The 20,419-nt window shown below is 56.9% G+C and overlaps 2 protein-coding genes across 2 annotated transcripts; both read left to right on the forward strand.

Annotated features, from left to right (window-relative positions):
* Positions 1 to 1,522: 1,522 nt before the first annotated feature.
* LOC118698056 (extracellular serine/threonine protein kinase FAM20C-like) lies at positions 1,523 to 6,623 on the forward strand. Its single transcript, XM_036401131.1, has 10 exons — positions 1,523 to 2,001; positions 3,467 to 3,642; positions 3,728 to 3,806; positions 4,289 to 4,381; positions 4,568 to 4,683; positions 4,978 to 5,158; positions 5,274 to 5,383; positions 6,053 to 6,134; positions 6,248 to 6,307; positions 6,389 to 6,623. Exons 1-10 carry the CDS (start codon positions 1,523 to 1,525, stop codon positions 6,621 to 6,623), a joined length of 1,611 nt encoding a protein of 536 aa, XP_036257024.1.
* A 2,157-nt stretch (positions 6,624 to 8,780) lies between these two features.
* On the forward strand, positions 8,781 to 19,845 carry SUN2 (Sad1 and UNC84 domain containing 2). The gene is made up of 18 exons (XM_036401605.2): positions 8,781 to 8,842; positions 9,192 to 9,348; positions 9,920 to 10,092; positions 10,240 to 10,374; positions 10,565 to 10,660; positions 10,850 to 10,943; positions 11,108 to 11,178; positions 11,388 to 11,515; positions 11,857 to 12,078; positions 12,158 to 12,235; positions 12,322 to 12,365; positions 13,420 to 13,585; positions 13,670 to 13,897; positions 15,220 to 15,304; positions 15,392 to 15,507; positions 15,654 to 15,821; positions 16,242 to 16,334; positions 16,450 to 19,845. The coding sequence occupies exons 2-18, from the start codon at positions 9,221 to 9,223 to the stop codon at positions 16,561 to 16,563; spliced, it is 2,139 nt and encodes a 712-aa protein (XP_036257498.1). The 5' UTR covers positions 8,781 to 8,842; positions 9,192 to 9,220; the 3' UTR covers positions 16,564 to 19,845.
* Positions 19,846 to 20,419: the final 574 nt, after the last annotated feature.

Genomic DNA, 20,419 nt, shown 5'->3' on the forward strand with positions numbered 1-20,419 from the left:
TGAATTCAGCAAACTTCCCGGAGCAAGACGCTGTGTTCCTCCACGCAGGGAAGCCATCTGCTCCCCTCCACCAGCTCCTTCTGCGGGGCTTCGAGCTCGCCAGCCGGGCTGGAAATCTCTCCTCCTCCTCGCTTGCCCCGGCTCTCCTCGGCCATCTTGCCAGCAGAAGGCTGGGGAACGCGGGGCTGGCTGAATCTGGGGCGGCGATGGTGTCAGCCGGAGGCGGTTTCCAGGCAACTGTCGCGCCGTGGGACACGCGAGCCAGGAACACCGGGGACAGCGCGTTCCCAGCGCGCCGCCTGGGAGGGGACCGGGACACGCACGGAAGGGGCCGGCACAGCACCGTGCGGAGAGGGCAGCGCTGGCATGGCAGCAGAGGAGGGGGTCTCCAGAATAGCCCCCTGATCATCGTACCCTCCCTGGCTGGGAGTGAGCATTTCCAAGCTGGCTGCTGGTCCATCTCGCGACAAGGAAGAATTACATGATGTACGGGATTTCACATGCCTTCTGCATCCTTTGCAAGAGCAAAGAGAAAATAAACATCGTGCCAGACTGTAGCACAGCCCCCAGACTTATTGCAGGTGGTCCTGTGCTTGTCTGTCCCTTATCAAAGTCATGAACCATTTTTGTGCACGCATCCCAGCTCTGTGTCCCTGGGTGGCTCTGCAAAAGTGAATTTCTTGTAAAAAGAAATGCTCTTCCCTTCCACAAGCTGCCAGATCTCCCCAGCACTTGGTGGGTCCCACTGCTCCTCTGTGCCAATGCCCAAGGCAGTGTCCCCACTCCTGCTTGCCTGCCTCCCCTACCTCCTTTAGAGGCCCTGGGAACATCCTTGCTCCTGAAACTCACCTGGTAGCCCTTCCTTACACTGCCAGTCCAGCATTTCCCCTTGCAGCAATGTTGATACTCACATCCACTTCATTTATCCAATTTGAGTGAGTTTTGAAAGGGGGCTTGAGTGCAACTGATTTTCAATAGATGAGGGAGGTGATAAAATTGATATGGCCAAGCAGTGGGGAAAAAATTCTGGATCCTGAGAGTGCAGCTATGATGAACATTGAGAATGGGACTACATAGTACTTGGCAGGGTGTGAGCTGCAGAGGGGCAGAACCATTTTAATGCCCTGTATTCAAAGAAACGTTCTGCAGCCCTGTGCAGGTGACAGCACAGAAAGACAGGACAGTGGGGAGTCATCTGCAGCCATTGCTGTCCCTGAGCCAGCATTGCAGCTATTGATTTGGAACTTGCCCCGTTCACTCTAACCTTGGCAGTGCCAGCTTGACCCTTATCAGCTCTGATAAACCCTGCCACAACCTCCTGTCCCATCCTGGTAGTGTCACACTGTGAGGTGCCGTGGTGGCATATCTTTCCTGCCACTCTGCCCGTGCACCAGCTGGTCTTTTGCTGGGATGCTCTGAATCCAGGAAACCTCTCTTCTATTTTTGCACAGAGGCTGCAGCCACACCAGCATTTTTAACCTTGTGTTTGTGTCCATCCTTGCTGAGTGTTTTGTGTGGAAGGATGCGGCGGCGGCTGCAAATGTTTCTCCAGAGGAAACTTAAAATCAGCTTTCTCTTTCTTCTGTTCTTGGCCCTTCTCGTGCACCTGGTGGTGGATTTTGCTCTCCCCACAACCCACAGGTCCTGTGGCTGCAATACTAAAGCATCAAAAGCTGTGGGTGTCCTGTCAGGCAGCCCCATGCCGGCTGGCCTCAAAAAGCTGAGCCTGCGTATCCTTCAGGATTTCAGTGGAAGCAACGGCTCCTTGGAGAAAAGTTCCCAGCCAGAGAGAGCGGGGCTGCACGTAAGGGCTGGAGAGCCAGGGGTCCAACAGCAGCATGAAGAGGCGAATGCAGGGTGGACCAAGGGATCAAAGCTGGCAGCACTCTTCGAGCATCCTCTTTACAACACCCCAGTCCCAGAGGTGACTGAGAAAGACAAGCTGTTTGTCGTCAACCCCATGGAGAAGTTCAGCCTGCACAGCAGTGGGAGTGACGAATGGTGAGGAGCAAACTCAGCCCTATCTTGCATTTGGGGGATATGTGAGTTTCAGGGAACAAGCAGCAGGGACCAAACTACCAAAGTAGTTTCCTTCTGTAGATCAACATCCTACCCTGGAGGGGCCCCCCTTACTGAGCATGCTCTTCTCATATCTCAAATCCTCTCCTAGCCCTGAATTGTTGGGCTGCTACCCATAAGCTTGTAGCACGAAGCAAAGCTGAAGGAGACTCTTGAATTATTCATTGTATTACGGATATCTATTTGGTGATCTCCTCAGCTCCTTCCCTTTCCCAATGCAGACTAGTCCTTAGTATCTCACTCTGTATACGAGGAAGTCTCCACTCCAGATTTCTTACCAGTTTTATCCCCCTCTCTTGGGATGTTGGAGATACAAAGCTTGCAATTTAGGTTACCTCTAACCACGAGACCATTCCTGTCCTGCATTTTGCAGGATATTTCCTGACCTTGTTAGGCTCGGCCGTATGGTGAGCTCACTGCTGACAGCTGTCTATTTTTATCTTTGGACTACTAACCTCTAATTAGAAGGGAAGATATTAAAAGCTTTAGCATTGTAACACATAGCAGCTTCCTTACAGAAAGTGCACCTTCCAAAAGTGGCGCCTGCCAGAACTGGGAGAGAATAAAACCTGGCTTAAGAGCTGGTTTCCACAAATGGGCATTTGCCTTATCTCTGAGGACCACCTTGGGTCTGGTTTGATGAAATCAGTGCACAGTCTGTGTTTCCCTAGAGAGAGACATGGATTTGGGTAACAGATGCCTTGGGCTAACTGTCCCATTGGAGTGCCAGTGTGTGCTAGCACAGAGGTGGGGCAGACTACCCCTGGGGCTCCCTTGAATGCCAGCAAACTGCAAATTTCCAGGATGCACACAGGCAGGGATAGTGCTAACCCAAACTTATCTCCCTGCGGAAACCCACCCAAGGGGAATGGGCTGTTGAGGATGGGAGTTCAGGTCAGTGCTGGGGATGGCTGGGAAGCCCATGCTTCTCCACCCTTGTTCAGTGTACACACGTGTGTCCCCAGGAAGCACATGGAGGAGTGTAGCAGACTGTACTCTGGGGAGCCAATCCCTTAGGGAAAAACAATGAGATGATCAGTTCCACTGGGGAAATAAATGCATGGATGAGGGAAACAGGATCAACCCAGGGATTTTCCATGGGGGATGGAGGGAAGACACTGTTTCCAATCCAGCCATGCTGGTGGGTCTTGCTGGCCACCAACTTTGGGTGGGATCTACCAGATGCCAAGAGCCCCATGAAGGCCATATGGGGCAGGGAGTTCTGCCACCATGAAACCTGGAACCAATCCAGGCCTTGCTCTGGCCTTTCTCCCCACCTCACCCTCCATGCACTGGCTCTCAGGAAGGGCCCGGGGACACGGGAGCCATCCTGTCCCAACTAAAATCTGTCATTGTTGTTGGGCTGGTGGTGGCTGTCGGGCTGCAGGGTCAGCAGCAGTAAAGCCGAGGCGCTCCTCCCGACAGGGAAGACAGCCTATGACACCTACCCCACGTGGCTCAAATTCCACATCGGCATCAACCGCTATGAGCTGTACCCCCGCCGGGACCCCTTGCTGCCCACGCTGCTCCGGGATCTGGCCACGCAGAGGATCGTCAGCTCGGGTACCACCTACCTGCCCCACCCCTGCTCGCACCCTACCCCGCTGCCTGCTGCCCGCCTCCCTCATCCCCGTGTGCCTCCTTTCAGTCCAGAAGTCCGGCGGGACCCAGCTCAAGCTCATCATGACGTTCCCAAACTATGGGCAGGCCCTCTTCAAGCCCATGAAGTGAGTAGAGCCTGGAACAACCCTATACCTCACCCACACGGTCCCCTTAGGTAGCAAGAAGTGGTCAGAAGGGACCGTGGAGGGAGAAATGGAGAAATGCTTCATGTGCTGCCTCAGTTCAGCTCCTCTGTCCCAAAACTGAGGCGAGCAGAATGGTCCCGTTTCCCTTGCCTTCCCTGGCAGAGCTCGCTGCAAACTGGATGCAGCTTGTGATGGGGTAGTGACCTCCAGTGGTGGAAAGAAGAAGGTGGTCCATGAGGACCATCCAGGAGCCTCCAGTCCATGAGGGATTCCCCACTCCTTGAGCTGGGAGCCTGGATAGGGGGCTTGGAGCCACCCACCCATCAGGAAGTGACTGGAGGAGACTGGGTTTGGCTGTGTCTCCAGTGTCACAAGGGAACACAAGGTGGTTTGGAACTAATCCCATGCTTGGAGTGACCCCACCCACGATGATTGCCCCCACTGTCCCCCTGTCTCTCCAGGCAGACCCGGGACCAGGAGACCCCCATTGATTTCTTCTACTTCTCAGACTTTGAGCGGCACAATGCAGAGATTGCAGCCTTCCACCTCGACAGGTGAGCATAAGCTTTGCATCCAAGCCTGCCCTCCCATACTGGTAAAGCACCAGAGAAACTCCTCCTTCCTCCCACCTCTCACTCCTCGGTTGTGAGGGATACCTGTATCTCCTGTCAGTTTTAATAACTCGCTGTTATTAAACCAGCTGAGGTCAGTAAGAAATAGTTTCAAGTTCTATGTTTCAGGATCCTGGATTTCCGGCGAATCCCCCCAGTTTCTGGCCGTTTGGTCAACATAACAAAGGAAATTCGGGATATCACCACAGACAAGAAACTGGCCAAGACTTTCTTCATCTCTCCAGGTGAGCTTTCATGCTCTCTGTCCTCTCCTGTGGCCACCTGGATGGAGTTCACCTGGTGCTGGCTGCTGCTGCTCTGGCTTCCTCCACACTCAGACAAACTATCCTACTGGGGACTGTTCCAGCTCCCATGGGTGCCCTGCCACAGGCAGGCTCCTCACAGCCTCCCTTGCCATTGCTTTGCTGGTGGCACATGGCCAGAGTGCATGGAGCATCCTTCCCTGGCTGTTTGCTGGACCGCTCTGCCCAGGGGTGCCTTCCCGTTCTTTGTCAACCTTTGTTTTGTCTCCTGGCCAGCGGGAAACATCTGCTTCTATGGGGAGTGCTCCTACTACTGCTCCACGGAGCACGCCCTCTGTGGCAAACCGGACCAGCTGGAGGGCTCCATGGCTGCCCTACTCCCCGACAAGACCCTGGCCAAGCGCCGCTCCTGGCGTAGCCCCTGGCGCCGCTCCTACCACAAGAGCAAGAAGGCTGAGTGAGATGGGGCATGGGGGGTGTGAGGACATGGGCCAGCAGAGCCGTGGGATGGGAGTGGGCTTATCCACAGCCACCCTCATGGCCCCATTCGCCTCCCTGGCCTCTGCCACCAGGTGGGAGCTGAACCCCAACTACTGCGCTCAGGTGCGAGAGACGCCGCCCTACGACAGGGGCCATCGCCTCCTCGACCTCATCGACATGGCAATCCTCGATTTCCTCATGGGTGAGCCCCTCCGTGCCTCTGCTGAGGGCTCTGGAGGTCCCTCAGGACCTAGAGGCCCAAATGGCTCCATGTCCCGTGGTACTGTGCCCTGCGAGATTTGTTGGCCAAACTGTTGTTCAGGCTGCAGTGAGCCGCAGTCTTACAATGAGAGCACAGGGCTGTGCCACTAGGGCATTTCCCAGGCAGAAGCTGAAAGTCAAGAGTTTCCAGGGAGATCCCAGCTGAATACCCTGGACATGAGAAGCACCTTCCAGCATGCTCTCACATGCAGCCCCTGGAGAGCCAGAGGTGGAGATGGTGCTGTCCAGGGCTCTTGCTGCCTCTCCTGTCCCTGGGCCACTTCTTCCTTCCTGCGCTGTCCCCTCACCAGCATCTGACAGGGAGAGTTTCCCATCTCCTCATTCCTGACCACCCAACCATGCCTTTGCCATTACTTCTGCTCCATTTGCCACTGTAGTCCCTCTGTGGGGCTGCTGGGATGAGAAGGGGAGGCTGTGGGGTCTCTACTCAGTTCCCCTGCGTGGCCATGGCCACTAGATGGACAAGTTAGAGGTGCCTCCAACCCTTTTCCCCGGGCTCTGGATTTCAGTCTCACCAGAAGAGTGCTCCGTGTCTTTGCTCCCATCTTCCAGCCCACAACCTGATGCCAAATTTGTTGGCCTGCCACAGGAAACATGGACCGGCACCACTATGAGACCTTTGAGAAATTTGGGAATGACACTTTCCTGCTCCACCTGGACAATGGTCGCGGGTAAAGCTGGAGAGTAGGGGCGAACAATCACAGCAAAGAGGTGGGGGGAGACCCTCCAGTCTTGCCAAAATGCCACCCTGACACATCCTTATGGGCTTCTCTTCCCCGTCCAGCTTCGGCACACACTCCCGCGATGAACCGTCCATCCTGGCCCCCCTCCAGCAATGCTGCAGGTAAGGGGCTGCCCCCATCCTGGATCTGCTGCTGGGGAGAGGCTCCTCCTATTGAGAGCTCTCCCTCCTCATCTCTGGCAGCATCAAGAAGTCGACTTACCTGCGGCTGCAGCTGCTGGCCACCCAGCCCTACCGGCTGAGTGACGTGCTGCGGGAGGCGCTGGCCGCAGATCCGCTGGCCCCCGTCCTGGCTGAGCCCCACCTGCAGGCGCTGGACCGGCGCCTGGGGAAGGTGCTGCTGGCGGTGGGACACTGCCTGGCCAGGGCAGCCCACCAGGAAAAGGTGCTGGTGGATGATGTGGGGTCGTGGGTGTGAGGGGGGCTGGGTACCGTGCTGGATTGGGCTGTTGTGGGGTGCTGCCGAGGGTGATGTGGGGATCGATGTGCAGCTCTGATTCTGGGCAGCCTCAGCTTTTGGTGGTGCCGGAGCTGGTGGCGTGATGAACCAGGAAAGCAGGTTGTAAGGATAAGTGGGACAGGGAATTTAAATAAAAAGGTTGGCCTAGTGGAGAAGACACGAGCAGTGATCTTCCCCACCAAGGCTGCTTTCCCAGCCCTGGCCTGTCCTTGCATGCCTGGACGTGTCACTTCAGCCCTCCAAAGCCTTTTAGGAAAGGGTAGGGATTTTTCCTGCCTTTCCCCAGCAAGAACTGCCAAACTGGAACAGCTGCCCCCCCCCTTCTGCCCCACCCCCAGCACAGTGATGCCCTGGTAACCCCCAAAAAGGGAGCTGACACTCCCCACTGCTGCTGTGGTGAAAATGAGGCAGAAGCTCCCAGCTACACACCACTTATCTTTGCCCCAGTCTTCCCACACCCACTCAAAAACTCCCATGGCTCTGACATCACCACCTCCTCCACAAGACCAGGGATGCAGCAAGGACAAACCCCACTCCCCTGAACATCTTCCCAAATTCCCCAGGAACTGCCACTGACTCCCTTCACACCCAAAAATGTGGCTCCTGAGGAGGGGATGGATTGACCTGGGGCTGTGCACCCTACTTAGTGCCTGGTGGCTCAGCACCCAGCTTATCCCCTGAGCCTCCCAGGGGGGTTAATCCACGCAGGGTTACGTCAGCTGGAGCAGGTGCCATTGTGACAGCCACTGCCAGCGTACCCAGGTTGGGACACGGGATTGCCATCTGCATGGCCAGAGATAAAGGTGCCACTGGGGCGGGGAGATGTCCTCTGTCCCAGCCAGACACTTGCAAAGGGATGGGAAGCCACGAGAGGGGGTGAAAAAGGGCAGCTGGCACAGTGGGAGATGGAGCTGGAAAAGCTAGGCAGAGATTTTGGCTGGAACAAAAAATGGGCTCAAAAGGCAGGGAAAAAAAAAAGAAAAGGGAGACAAAGAGGATCTGTCTGCGTTACACAACGGGGCTGAGGACGCTGAATCGGGGTTTGTTGCGGTGTGCCCCCCCAGTGCTGACAGCACGTCCTCCTGCTACTGCCCTGGCTTGTGCCCCAAAGCCCAGCACACAGAGGAAAAGGTTTCAGGGCTGTTTTGCAATAGGTTACTTCTCTTCTGCCGGCTTTGTAGTATTTTAACTCTTTCTATAAATACTTTTATGCTCCATATCCAAGCCCAGGGGGACCATTCCTGCCCACAGAAATAGTCTGAACATCCACGTCCACGCACAGGTGGCCAGTTGCCCTGACTCTCAGAGCTCCCCCAGGCAAATCTTTTTCCGAGGCGCCGTCAGATTTGAAACGCGAGGTGTGTGTGTGTGGGGGGGGTGGCTGTTTTTTCCATTCGGCTGAGTTTGCACAAGGTCCGTTCAAGGTCCCATGGGAGCAGCCCGGTTTGGCTCGCACGCCCCTGACGAGGCTGCCCAGCCGCCCGTGGGGAAGAGCGGCGGCAGCGGGGTGTCTGCGGCCCGGGGAGCAGCAGAACACGCCCGCCCAGTCGGGGCGGCGTGGGCACACGGGTGTCGAGCGGGGCTGCCCACGCCCCAGGGATAGGTTCGGCCGTGTCGCCGGGACGGGTGGTGCGTGGGGTGCGGGGATTTCTCACCCCCACCGGGACCAGCAAACCAGCCACCCCAGAAAAGCCCAAACGGGGCTGGGGTGCAGCCCTGCACCTGCGAGCTCCCATTTTCGGCGGGCATCACCCACGCCCTTGGCCGGCAGCGTGGGCTGGCTGCTGCCCGTGCTGGGCACGGCGGAGGAGCCCCAGGGCTGAGGTGTTTGGGGACCAGGTCCCCGTGGGCAGCAGAGTGCGGCTGGGCCCTCATCATCGGCCCCCACAAAATGATGAAAATAAATGAAATTAAAAGAATATGCCTGTGGCGGTGATAATAATAAATAGGCAACAGCGATGATGATAAAGAAGAGGTCCCCAGAGGCCGGGGGAGCGGTGGCTGCCCCCCTCTCCGCGGCGGCGGCGGGCGGGGCGGGGCGGCGGCGGGGGTGTCCGGGGGGAGGGCGGGAGGCGGGTGCCGCCTTCCCCCGCAAAACAAAAGGGAGCGGCGGCGGCGGCGGCGAGAGCGGCCGGGAAGGACGGAGGGGATCGTTCCCCGCTGCGCGGCACGGGCCGGTGCGTTTGCGACGGGGACGGCGCGGCTGGGGCAAAGGCGGGAGCTTGCGGGCCGGCCGGCTGGCTCCGTACCGGGCCTCGGGGGGTAATGTGTCGGGTCGGGGGCGCGGAGGGGCCGGGGGCAGCCGCTCCACGCGCGGGAAAGGAGGCGAAGGGGTTTTTCGGCCTGTACGGGAGCGGCTCCATCCCGGGACACCCCACGGCCGCCAGCTCGGGACGGCGTTCGGTGTGGGGCGGGAGCCCTGCCTCAGGGGCGGGGTCCCCGCCAGTGGGATCCCGCTGGGTGCGTCCCTCCGGGGACCCTGCCACTGACACTTCCCTCTCCCGCCCGCCCTCTCCCCACCCCCAGGTGAGCCGAGCTCCCCTCCTGCTGCCGCCATGTCCCGCCGCAGCCAGCGCCTTGTCACCAGCCGCTATTACCCCGGGGACGATGATGCCACGACCAGCGGCAGCAGCACATCTCTGCTGGGTGGGACACAGCTCCCCTTCAAGGAGACCACCGGCAGGTTAGTGGGGGGCACGAGTGGGGGCTTCCCCCTGCCCAAATCTGACACGGGCGGGGCATTCCATCCCACACCAGGGACCGGGCACCTTCCTGCGTGGGCTGTGGGGATAGCTCGCGAAAGGAGCGTGACGGTGAGCCCGGCGCGCTCCGGCACGGCCGCCTCGGCACTGTGGCACTGGCCGTGCCCCTGCTCCGGCCAAAGCCCCGCGCTCCCGGCGCAGGCTCCTCTGCGTCCCCGGGCCCGGCACGGGAGCCCGCCGTGGGTGGCCGGGTGCCAGTCCCAGCCGCAGCTGGATGGCGACAGGGAGGAGGGAGGGAGGAGGGAGGTGCGCTGCGAGTGCCGGCCGGAAAACCGCAGCGGTGCGAACGGAAGCGATGCCCGGGACGGGCGGGAGGCCTCTGTGAAGCACAGGCTGCAGCCTCCGAAAGCTGCCGCCATCCGGTGTGGAGGGAAGCGATGCTGGTCGAGGGATTGGGGTGAATTCCCCATTTCCCCCCATGAGTGCACTGTGACCCCCCCCCCCCACCTTGTAAGAACACATGTGTGATGAGCCTGTTCTCGCCTCCCGCAGGACGATCAGGAGGAAATCCAGTAGCACAAAGCGCCTCTCTCCCGCCCCCAGCACCCAAACCTCCTACTATAGCGAGTCCATGATGAGCGAATCCTACCTGGGGGGCAGCCGGGGCCTTGCTGCCCTGGGCAGCTCCATGCTGGATGATGACCTGGACAGCAGCACGTACTGGGGTGAGCCTTCCCGCTCTCCTAGGGCAGCTCGGGACCTCCCTGGACACTGGAGAGTGTTGGGGCAACTGCCCAGGCTGGCTGACTGGGTTTCCCCTTGTGGAAGTGATGGTGGGCGATTTCTCATTGGAACTCTGTGTTTTGGGGCAGGTGGAGAGCTCTCCACCAGGAGGAGAAGAGGCACAGGGGACACCGAGTCCAGTAAGATCAATGGGGTGCTGGAGAGCAAGACATACGACACCTACACATCTTCATCTGGGTACTCCTCGGAGGACGACTACGCTGGTAGGGATGCACTAGTCTGTCTGTAGTGGCAGGAATGCAGGGGAGGCATCCCCAGGGGGACCAGCCCAGGGCCTGGCTACAGCCAGTGTGCTGCCAATTTCCTCTAGATGCCACCCCCAGTGCAAAGCCTTTGCTGTGGGCAATGCACCGAGATGCTGTCTGCATTGGTGACTTGCTGCTTCCTTTCCAGGTCACTGTTACTCAGGCCAGAGTAGCTCCGGGTCAGGTCTGAGAACTGCAGCCTCCCGGGTGGGCTCCTTCCTCTGGCAGGTGTTCACCTCCCCAGGTGAGTGGAGGGCTGACAGGGGCACTTCTCGCAGCAGTGTTCCTCCCAGTCAGCATTTCTACTCTCCAGCTGCTGTGTGTGCTATCCCCTGTTTGGGTGGAGGGGTTTTATCCCCTTGTGGTGCCACCCTTGGGCATGGAGGGGACATCTCTCAGGACTCTTCCTGAGGCTTGTTTTTTCTCCTGGCAGTTCGGTTTGTGGGGTGGCTGTTCTCAGGGCTGGTAGGGGCCTGGCGCCGCCTCACCGGCACAGCTTCCCACCTGGACAGCGTCCCCTTCTCCAGGTGAGTGTGCTGGGGGGACACCAGCATGGGGAAAACCTGCAGGACCCTGGAAAGGGGAGGCACCTTGAGGGTGGTGGGTGTCTTTGCTTTCCCCCTGGCTCCCATCCAAAGGTGATGGAAGGTGGCTGCAGTCCTAAGGCACCTCTCTTTTCTCCATGCTCCAGGCGCTACCCACGTCTGAAGAGGTCCCTGCTGCTGCTGCTGCTCCTCCTGCTCCTCGCTGCTGCCGCCTACGGTGAGCCACCTCCCCTGATGTGCTGCCCTGAGATCTGGGGCAGTGCAGAGCATCCCACTGCCATGGCTGGGGGATGGGCTGGCCTGGAGCCAGTGTCTCCTGGTAGTCCCTGGAGATGCTGATTGCTGAGCCTCTGCATGTCCACCCTGTCCACTACTGTGGCCCATTACCAGCCTGTGGTTTTGACCATCTCATCCTTCTGTGCTCAGGAGCTTGGTACTTCTACCCATACGGGCTGTCGACACTCAGCCTGCCTTCCTTCCCGTGGTGGGGAGCTGGAAAGCTTTCTTCCTCCTCTGACCTTCCTGGGGCAGGGGACCTGACCACGCTGGACCAGGTAAGCAAAGGCACTATGGTGGTCCAGGTGGGATGAGTGCCTTGCAGTGAGAGCTGGGACGGTGTGATCCATGGCTGAACAATTGCTTCCAGGGTGTGAGGAATGGTGGAGAACGGGGCAGATGATGGCTCCACACTGGCTCCCCCAGCTTGTGGCCAGCTCACTCTTGGGGTGTCCCTGGGATGGAGCAGGGGGACCATCTGCCTTCTCCTGGGAAGCAACAGATGAATAAGATGCCACTGACTCTAGGGAATGGGTGGTCAGGGTCCCCTTTCCCAGGGGTCCTGTGGAGCAGTCACTTCCCTGGGGGGCTGCATCACACCCTGTTTCTGTCACTGCAGGGGGGACACCGACTCCTGGCTCGCTTCCAGTCCCTGGAGAAGCGCTTTGAGGCACTGGAGGCCGAGCTGTCGCGGTGGGAGCTGCGTCATGGGGCGGCAGCAGTGACAGCAGGGGGAGAGCCCCCCCCAGGGGACATCCTTGCGCTGCTGGAGGGGCTGGTGAGCCGCCGGGATGCGGGGCTGAAGGACCATCTCCGCTCCGACATGGCCAACCAGCTCCAGGTGAGTGACATGGCACTGCAGGGAGATGGGCGTGGGCAGGACCAGGCTCTGATATTCCACCCTGTTCCCCATCCTTCAGGGCGAGCTGGATGTGCTCCGGGCCCAGGTGCAAAGGGATTTAGACGGGCGCCTGGGCAAGATGGCACAAGCTTCCCGGGTAAGCAGAGGAGGGTGTGGTGGTACCTGGACCCTCAGACACCACACCTGGTGTCACAGGTCTCACCCCTTCCCTTTTCCCGGCAGGAGATGGAAGCGCGCTTGCTGGAGCTGAACTCGGAGTGGCAGAGGTAACGCTGGCTGTAGGGCAGGCAGGTAGCTGGGTGAATTCCCCTCAGCCAGGCTTAGGAGGGATTTGCAGGCCTGGCTGGGGACAAAGGAGAGATCAAGAGGTGTAGTCTGGGGGGGAAAGGAAGGGAAGGATACATAAGTGGGGTCTGTGGGAGCCAGCACTGTGCCCTTCTGGCCAAAATGGCCAGTGGTATCCTACGGTGCATTAAGAAGAGCATTGTCAGTAGGTTGAGGGAGGTGATCTTGTCCCTTTACCCAGCCCTAGTGAGGCCACCTCTGGAGTGCTGTGTCCAGTTCTGGGCTCCTCACTAGTACAAGGGAGCCATGGAGCTCCTGGAGTGGGTCCAGCAGAGAGCTATGGAGATGATGGAGGGACAGGGGAATCTCTCTTAGGAGGAAAGGCTGAAGGAGCTGGGCCTGTTCAGCCTTGAGAAGAGACAACTGAGAAGGGACCTCATCAGTGTCAGTGGCTGAAGGGAGAGTGATAAGAGGCTGGAGCCACGCTCTTCTCAGTGTGCCAAGCAATAGGATAAGAGTCAATGGGCAGAAACTGATGCACAGGAAGTTCCACCTGAATATGAGGAAGAGCTTCTTTACTGTGCCGTGACCACACACTGGAGCAGATTACCCAGAGAGGCTGTGGAGTCTCCCTCACTGGAGATAGTCCAGAACTGTCTGGTTGCAGTCCTGTGCCATGTCCTCTGGGATGACCCTGTTAGAGCAGGGAGGTTGGACCAAATGACCCACTGTGGTCTGTTCCAGCCTGACCCATCCTGCCATTCTGTGGCTGGCAGCAGGGCCGCAAGAGCAATGGCAGCAATGACCTTTGCCACTGTCGCTCTGCATCACTGTGAATGTGGTCCTTCAGCTGAGGGGTGAGCTGAGGATGCTTTCCCATGGGATGCAGTAGAAGAGGTCACTGCCACTGGGATTAAAACTGGGTCTGGAGATGGGGTTGAGCATAGGTGATGTGGGATGAACCTCTTCCCCCAGTTTGCAGAGGGGAAACTGGGGCTATTGGCACAAGGTTTTGTTACCTTTCTCTCGGCACAGCTCGGTGCAGGAGAGCCTGCGAGGGACCTTCCAGCAGGAGGTGGGCAAGCTGGAGCAGGAGGTGGCAGTGCTGAGGAGGGAGCTGGCAAGCCTCAAGTCAGACCAGGAGGTGATGGGGAAGCACGTGAAGGGGATACTGGAGCAGCTGAAGACAGTTCGGTCAGATGTGAGTCCCCGGTCCCCAGCCTGTTTGGCAGAAAGGCAAGCAGGGGTCCCTGCTCCAGGCTGAGCTCTGTCTGCACCGTTCCAGGTGGAAGCACAGTTCCCAGTGTGGATCAGTAGGTTCCTGTCACAGTCCCAGCAGGATGGTGCTGCTGCCTTCATCCTCCAGCGGGAAGACTTGCAAGCAGAGCTTCGGGCTCTGGAGCAAAAGATCCTTGCAAAAGTCCTGGAGGACCGGAGACTGTCAGCACAGGATGCTCAGGCTGGCATTGGAGTGGCCCTGCGGCAAGGAGGGGCTGCAGGAGTGACAGAGGAGGTGAGTACTGGCCTGAGCCCCAGGGACATGAGGTGACCATGGGGTTGGGGACTGTGCCCCCTTCGTGTGTGCAGGGGGCTGGCATGTGTGCCTGGCAGATGGCAGAGGCATTGGGACAGCAAGAGCACCCTTGAAACTCCTTCTCTGCCACTCCCTTCTCAGTTTGTGCTTGCTTTGTGCTCTGGAAGGGGTCACAGGTGCTGATACCTGCAGCCCTGCAAGGCTCTTACTTGTTGCTGTTCTATTGAGGATGGGTGAATAAAGGGACACGACTCCTGTGTCTTCTCAAAAGGCAAAAGCCAAGTTTATTAGAAACCACACATTCTTTTTATAGAGAGTCCTTCACTAAGGACTGATTGGTCCTTAGTTAATAACCCTCACACCCTTGGGTAATTAGGAACAGCACCCTTCTTGTAAACATCTTACAATTAACAAGTTCAAAACACCAACTGCAGGATTGTTTTAATTCTTTCTCTGAACTTTCTCAAAACTTCCCAGAGGAATGTCTGGGAAAGTTTATCTGACTTTCTTCTCTGACCAGTTCTCAGCATTCACACTTACTGTCTTAAAATCCAAGCTTCTGCTCGTGCATCCTTCACCCAGAACGTGGGAGAGGTGCCATCAAGGCTTCCAGGGGTGGAGCATCTTGCTTATCCCCATTTTTCAGCAGTGCTGCGGAGTTGTTTGCTGCAAAGCATTTCAGCAGAATGACACCAAGGGGAAAAAATGAGCCTGCTTGCTTTGGAAAGAGTGCTGGAAATTCCCTGTGGAGGTAGTGGAGGGGAGGGATCAAGCTGGGATTAGCAGTCCCCATAGTATGTGTGAGCTTTATGCACTCCATAAAGTTTAGACCCAAAGTGGTGCTGCAGGGTCCTAGCTCCTTAGGCTGGCTTTGGCTCCAGATGGATGCTCCAGCCATCTCCTCCTTTTCTGGACAGGGAGAGCTCCCATCAATCCTGTGGGACAGGGCAGGAGGGACGAGCAGATGATTCTGGGTGGTCTGTCAGGTTGTGTCTGGTGCTACATATCCTCCCTCTGGGCCAGCCCCTCCTGGGGACAGGCGAGTGCAGCGTGCCTGGGTGCTGCCCCTTCACTGCACAGCTCCTCTCCCCTGGGGTATTTTTAGCAGCCTCTAACAAGGCTTCCCAGCCAAATGCACGTCCTCTTATTTTTGCCACGATGATTCATCCCCCGGCTGTTCTGTCCCGTGGCTGTTTTGCGGGAAGGTCCTCGCACCCTCTGTCCCTGCAGGGGCAGGCGGGTGGGGGGCAGGATGCCTGCCCCAGTTTGTCACCCTCCTGTGCCCTCTGCTCCCACTGCAGCAAGTGCATCTCATCGTGGGCCAGGCCCTGAAGCGCTACAGCGAGGACCGTGTGGGGATGGTTGACTATGCCCTCGAGTCAGCAGGTAGGTGGTCAGGACGAGCCAGCTGTCCTGGGGAGGTGACCAGAGGGGCTGTCCTGCAGCTCACCTGCTGCCATCTCCTCATGCCAGGGGCCAGTGTCATCAACACTCGCTGCTCAGAGACCTACGAGATGCGGACGGCGCTGCTGAGCTTGTTTGGCATCCCCCTGTGGTACCACTCGCAGTCCCCCCGTGCCATCCTGCAGGTGGGTGCTGACTGGGAGGGCTGGGTTGCTGCTCATGGGGCTTTTGTTGGGCTCTTGCTGTTGCTCCAAGCCAGCAGGCAGGCTGGTGGGAGAAAAATGACTCTGATGGTGGTAACATTGCTGGCGTCTCCCTTCCATGCTCGTAGCCAGACGTCAACCCTGGGAACTGCTGGGCGTTTCGTGGCTCCGAGGGCTTTGCTGTCATCCGCCTCTCTGGCATTATCCGCCCCACGGCCGTGACGCTGGAGCACATCCCGAAAGCCCTCTCACCGCAGGGGACCATCCCCAGTGCCCCCAAGGACTTTGCTGTCTATGTGAGTGCCCTCACCAACACCTGAGGGAGGTGGGGGGAGGCACAGGGGGAGGGTGCTGGAAGGGATGGCTAACAAACCCCATACCTGGCTGTGCGCTGCTCTGGGGGGTTGGTCTTATCCTGAAGAAGAGGAAGAAGCAATACTGGTGGGGAGAGGGGCAGCACTGGGTTTCAGAAAGAGTTTGGGGGGGACACAGGGACAAAGGGGCTTGAGTAGGTGTAACTTTTGGTCTTGCCCCCCTTCATCCTTCCCCACTGGTCCCTGTTCCCATTTGTCTATTTTGACCTGGAAGAGCAGGAGCGGGGGCCAAGCACGCTTGTGTCTCCCTCTCCCTCTTCTGCCCTGGATGTATGCATCACCTCTGGTCTCCCTCTCTGATGACCCCTGGTTCTCCCTTTCTGCCTCCCTGCCCTTCCATAGGGCTTAAAGGAAGAAAGAGAGGAGGAGGGCCTTCTCCTTGGACAATTCACCTACAACCATGATGGCGACCCCATCCAAACATTTTACTTGGAGGTAAATGCTTTGCCCCTGGACCACCTGACCCCTAAGAAGAAAATGGGGCCTCTGGGCTCTCTGAGCCGCAGAGAGCCCTCAAGGTCTCGGGTTTTTCTTTTCCCTCCTCCCCAAGGGTGACTCCATGGGCACATACCAGCTGGTGGAGCTGCGGGTGCTGAGCAACTGGGGCCACCCCGAATACACGTGCATCTACCGCTTCCGCGTGCACGGGGAGCCGGCGCACTGACCCCGGCCCGGCGGGATGAGGATGCTGCCGGGCTGGCAGCAGGAGGGGATGTGGCTGCTTCACTGCTTCGCACCTAGAAACCCTGGCACGTGCCAGCAGCCGCCCCTGGAAGCTGCTCCCCTGGGGGGAGGAGAAGAGCTGGTGTTGAAGGGGTGAGGCTTTCACTCTTCCAAGGACCTGTGTGGTGAGGCAAGAGCATCCCACGTGGGTCCTAGCGCAGCCTGGCTTGTTTTCAGTGCATATGGGACATTTTAACTTTTTAAGCTAACTTTGTATCGGGTTTGCGCTGCCCCTCTTCCCTGTTGTCCCACTCCTTTCTAGCATGGCCAGGGCTCGGGAAAGGGGTGTGTCATTTTGTGATGTGCTTCATGTGGGCTTGGGTGCAGGAGATGGGAGTGTGGGACCACGGTGCCTGACTTGGTGCTGCCACAGTAGGTGGGAGCCACTGGTTATGGCCACCAAGTCCCCTCTACACAGGGTCACTTCTCTTGCCTTGGTGTTGGTTTGGGTAAAGATCTCCAGCCCTCCAATGCTGGGCCGGCAGAGAGGAAATAAGACAGTATTAATGAAGTATTAACATAAAACTAATGGTTTGGGGCAGCGGGAGGAGAGGAGCATGGCACACATTGGTGGCAGAGCCCACCTTGGTGCTGCCATCCATCCACTCAAGCCCTCCTGCTGACAGTAGCTGAGTTGGGTCTTACTGAAGCTGTTGGCCTCCCTGGCTGGCTGCCTCCCCAGTGTTAAGCTTGGTGATGCTATTGAAAATTCCTGTTGCCTGCTTTTCCTTTGGGGTTTGTTCTGATATTTTTTTTTAAAGAGGGGAGGGGGGCTATTTTCCAGTTGGGGTGTTGGGGTTGTTTTTTTTGTGAGGGGGGGTGTTTGTAGTAACAAAGGGAAAAAAATACTTTTTCCATGCAATTTGTACTTAACCAGAGAATGTTACATGGTGCCACTTGGATGAGTGGCTTAGATGTGGAGAGGGCTAGAGCTTTGTTTAGTAGAATAGCATACACAGTAGGATAAGCTAGAATAAGATGAGCAGAGCTGTTTAAAATATGGGCCTCACGTTGTTGGTGGCTTGGTAGCTAGACTTGGAAGCTGGGGTCCTGTGTGCACTGCTGCTGGTGGGGTGCTGGAGGCATTCCTGCCCTCCCTGCTCTGGATGTGCTCTGAGACTGCAACATGTGGCCGTGGCCTCTTGCCCGTGGCTGCATCTGTGTATACTTGACTGTTGGCAGCAAGGGGAGCTGCTGCCCCAGGGCTCTGCAGGGCTCCTGGGGGGGCTTGCAGGTGCCAGCATGCAGAGCCACCTCCCCCTGCAGGGCTCCCTCAGCTCTCGGGTCCTCGATGGCAGATGGCTGTGCAGGCTGACCTCCTTTCTCCTGGAAGGGCTCCCTTTTCCTCCTACCTCTCCTTACTGGCATTGCACTGTTCTCTGAGCCCTGGCTGTGGGAGGACTGGGCTGGAGCAGGAGGGGAGTTCTCTCTGCAGTGGGCATGTAAATCTTGCCTGTACTGTTGGGATGGTGGAGGCACAGCAGGGGCTTGCAGGAAGGATGCACAGGGACCTTCCCCAGGCTGAGGGATGCTAGGGCCATCTGGCCCCTCCACGTCCTGGCCTGCATCACACAGCTTGGCTTATGTTCTTGGGTGGTGTTAACAGCCTCCAGGTTTGTGTTGTGTTTCATTGAAAGAAAACCTTAAGGGCTCATGGTCACTGTTTCAGCCCTGTCCATTGCTGGTACCATCCTTCCCCTGACACTGTGAGAGCACCATGTATTGATTCCCACTCTGGTGGTCTCTGCTTGAAGCACTGTAGGCATAGAGGAGGATGAGGGGCTGAAGAAGTGTCTCCTTTCAGCATCCCCTGATGGGCATCAGGCAGAGCTGCTGAGCCTTGACTCCCCCCCTCCCAGCCTGGGAGGGTGAGGGTGGTGGCAGCACATCCCTTCTGCAGGGGTCTCCTTGCTCCAAGCAGGGGGAGCAAGCTCAGAGGGCACAGTCCTGTCTCCAGCAGGTTAAAATTACCCTGTGGAGCCTCTTGCAGAGCTGGGAGGCCCTGCTGCAGGGAGAAAGCTGACCTGGAGCCAGAGACAGGGACTATAAATTCTCTCCTATATTGAGCTTAGTCTTAATTCTTGGCAGGCACAGCCAAAGTTATTTTAAACTTGTCTACAGCTGCCCGTTTGCCTTGGAGTCCTGTCCATGAGTGCACTGAGCACATGGAGCTGTGCTTTTATGAATGCCTAGACCTGTTCTGGGCTTGGCAGACCAGCTCCTGTATTTATTTGAATCATAAAGAGAAAGCAGAGATGAAGCTCTCCCTTTTCTCACCTTTCTCTGGCTCCTGGAGCAAAAGCTATAACCATGAGCCTGGGAAAACCCCTTTTCCTATGTTCCTTCTGGATCCCTGGTCTCTGGCTTGGACTGCAAGAACAGACAAGGTCATTGCCCAAGAAAAAAATGATTTTGTGGTAAATCAAGGCATGCTGATGAGAGGCAGGAAAGGTGACCTCTTCCCCTGAAAATGGAGTCATAGTGGGATCTCTGCTCCTTCCAGTGGGTGTTAATTGCTGTGTCTGGGTTAGGGAGCATTTGGCTTTACAGTGCAAGCTTGCCCTGTCCTTTGGACATGAAAATCTTTGCTGTTCGAAGTAAAACTCTCTGGAGCTACCAGTGAGAGCTCCTCCTGGGGCTTCATGCTCTTTTCTAGCTGGTTTTAGAGGCCTCACCATGCCATATGTGTGAGGATCCCCAGGAACATATGCTGAGGCTCCATGTGGGTTTTCAGCCCCCAAATTCAGCATCAGTGCTGGGCTGCAGCCCAAGCCCCTGTGCAAAGTGCCAGAAGCCACCGGCTCTTGAGATTGTAGCTTGCAGCTTTTCTGCAGCACTGCCCAGAGCTGCCAAAGAAGAGGGCACAGAAAACTGCTGCTTCAGCATGTGCTTCTCTGCCCAGGGGTGTTTAATCCTAGAGCTGATGCTGAAGATGAGCCTGGTGAGGCAGGAGAAATGTAGAAGAGCTGTGGGAGCAGAGTTCTCTTATTTACTCCATTTCCCTCCTCTATTCTCCCTCCTTCTCAGTTTGCCCTACACACATGTTATGAATTAGTCCTGCAGAAACAGATGGTTACAGACAGGAGTTTGTGTTTGATGCTGTAGCCTGTTGCAAATGCTGCACTGTTTTGTTCCTTTTATTTTTTAATCAACAGATTGTAATTTATGCCTATGCAAGAAAAAAAAAAAAAAAGACCAAGACATAAATTATATCAAAACTGCCCATAGTGGTTTGGATGTTTTGTAACTGAATCTGCTGTTGGGAATGATGCACAGCTAGTAGACAAAGCTGTTCTTGGAGCTCTTCTTCTACACAGTTTTATGGCAAATCCTTATTTTCCAGCCTGATGTACTAACTCTAGGGCCATTAACAAAGTCATCACCTTGTCATTGAGCAGGCTTGAGGATGCAAAAACTGCTTGAAACAATGCTGAGAACAAGACTTTCTCCTAAAAACTCCAATTCCTTGGGACTAAAAACTTCTACGAGACTTCAGTCTGTGATATCATGGCTGTCCTTATTCTGCAGTCACCTCCCAAAGCCTTCCCATCCTCTGCCTTACCATGAGCAGAGCCCAGCTGGCCCCAAGGAGCAGTAAGGGAGGCTGGGTTAGCAGGGAAAAAGCCTGACACAAAGCCCAATTCAGGGAATCTGCTTCTCTTTTCCTTCACATGGGCTGTTAACTACTCATCAGCTACAAAGCAAGCAGAAAGGAAATACTTCATTTTCCTTAGCATGAGGAAGTTAACTTGGTGCATAAAAAAGGCTGAAAAATGGGAAACTGAACTGGCTTGAGG

The sequence above is a fragment of the Molothrus ater genome, chromosome 5 (assembly GCF_012460135.2).
Source record: "Molothrus ater isolate BHLD 08-10-18 breed brown headed cowbird chromosome 5, BPBGC_Mater_1.1, whole genome shotgun sequence".
NCBI classification, from domain to species: Eukaryota; Metazoa; Chordata; class Aves; order Passeriformes; family Icteridae; genus Molothrus; species Molothrus ater.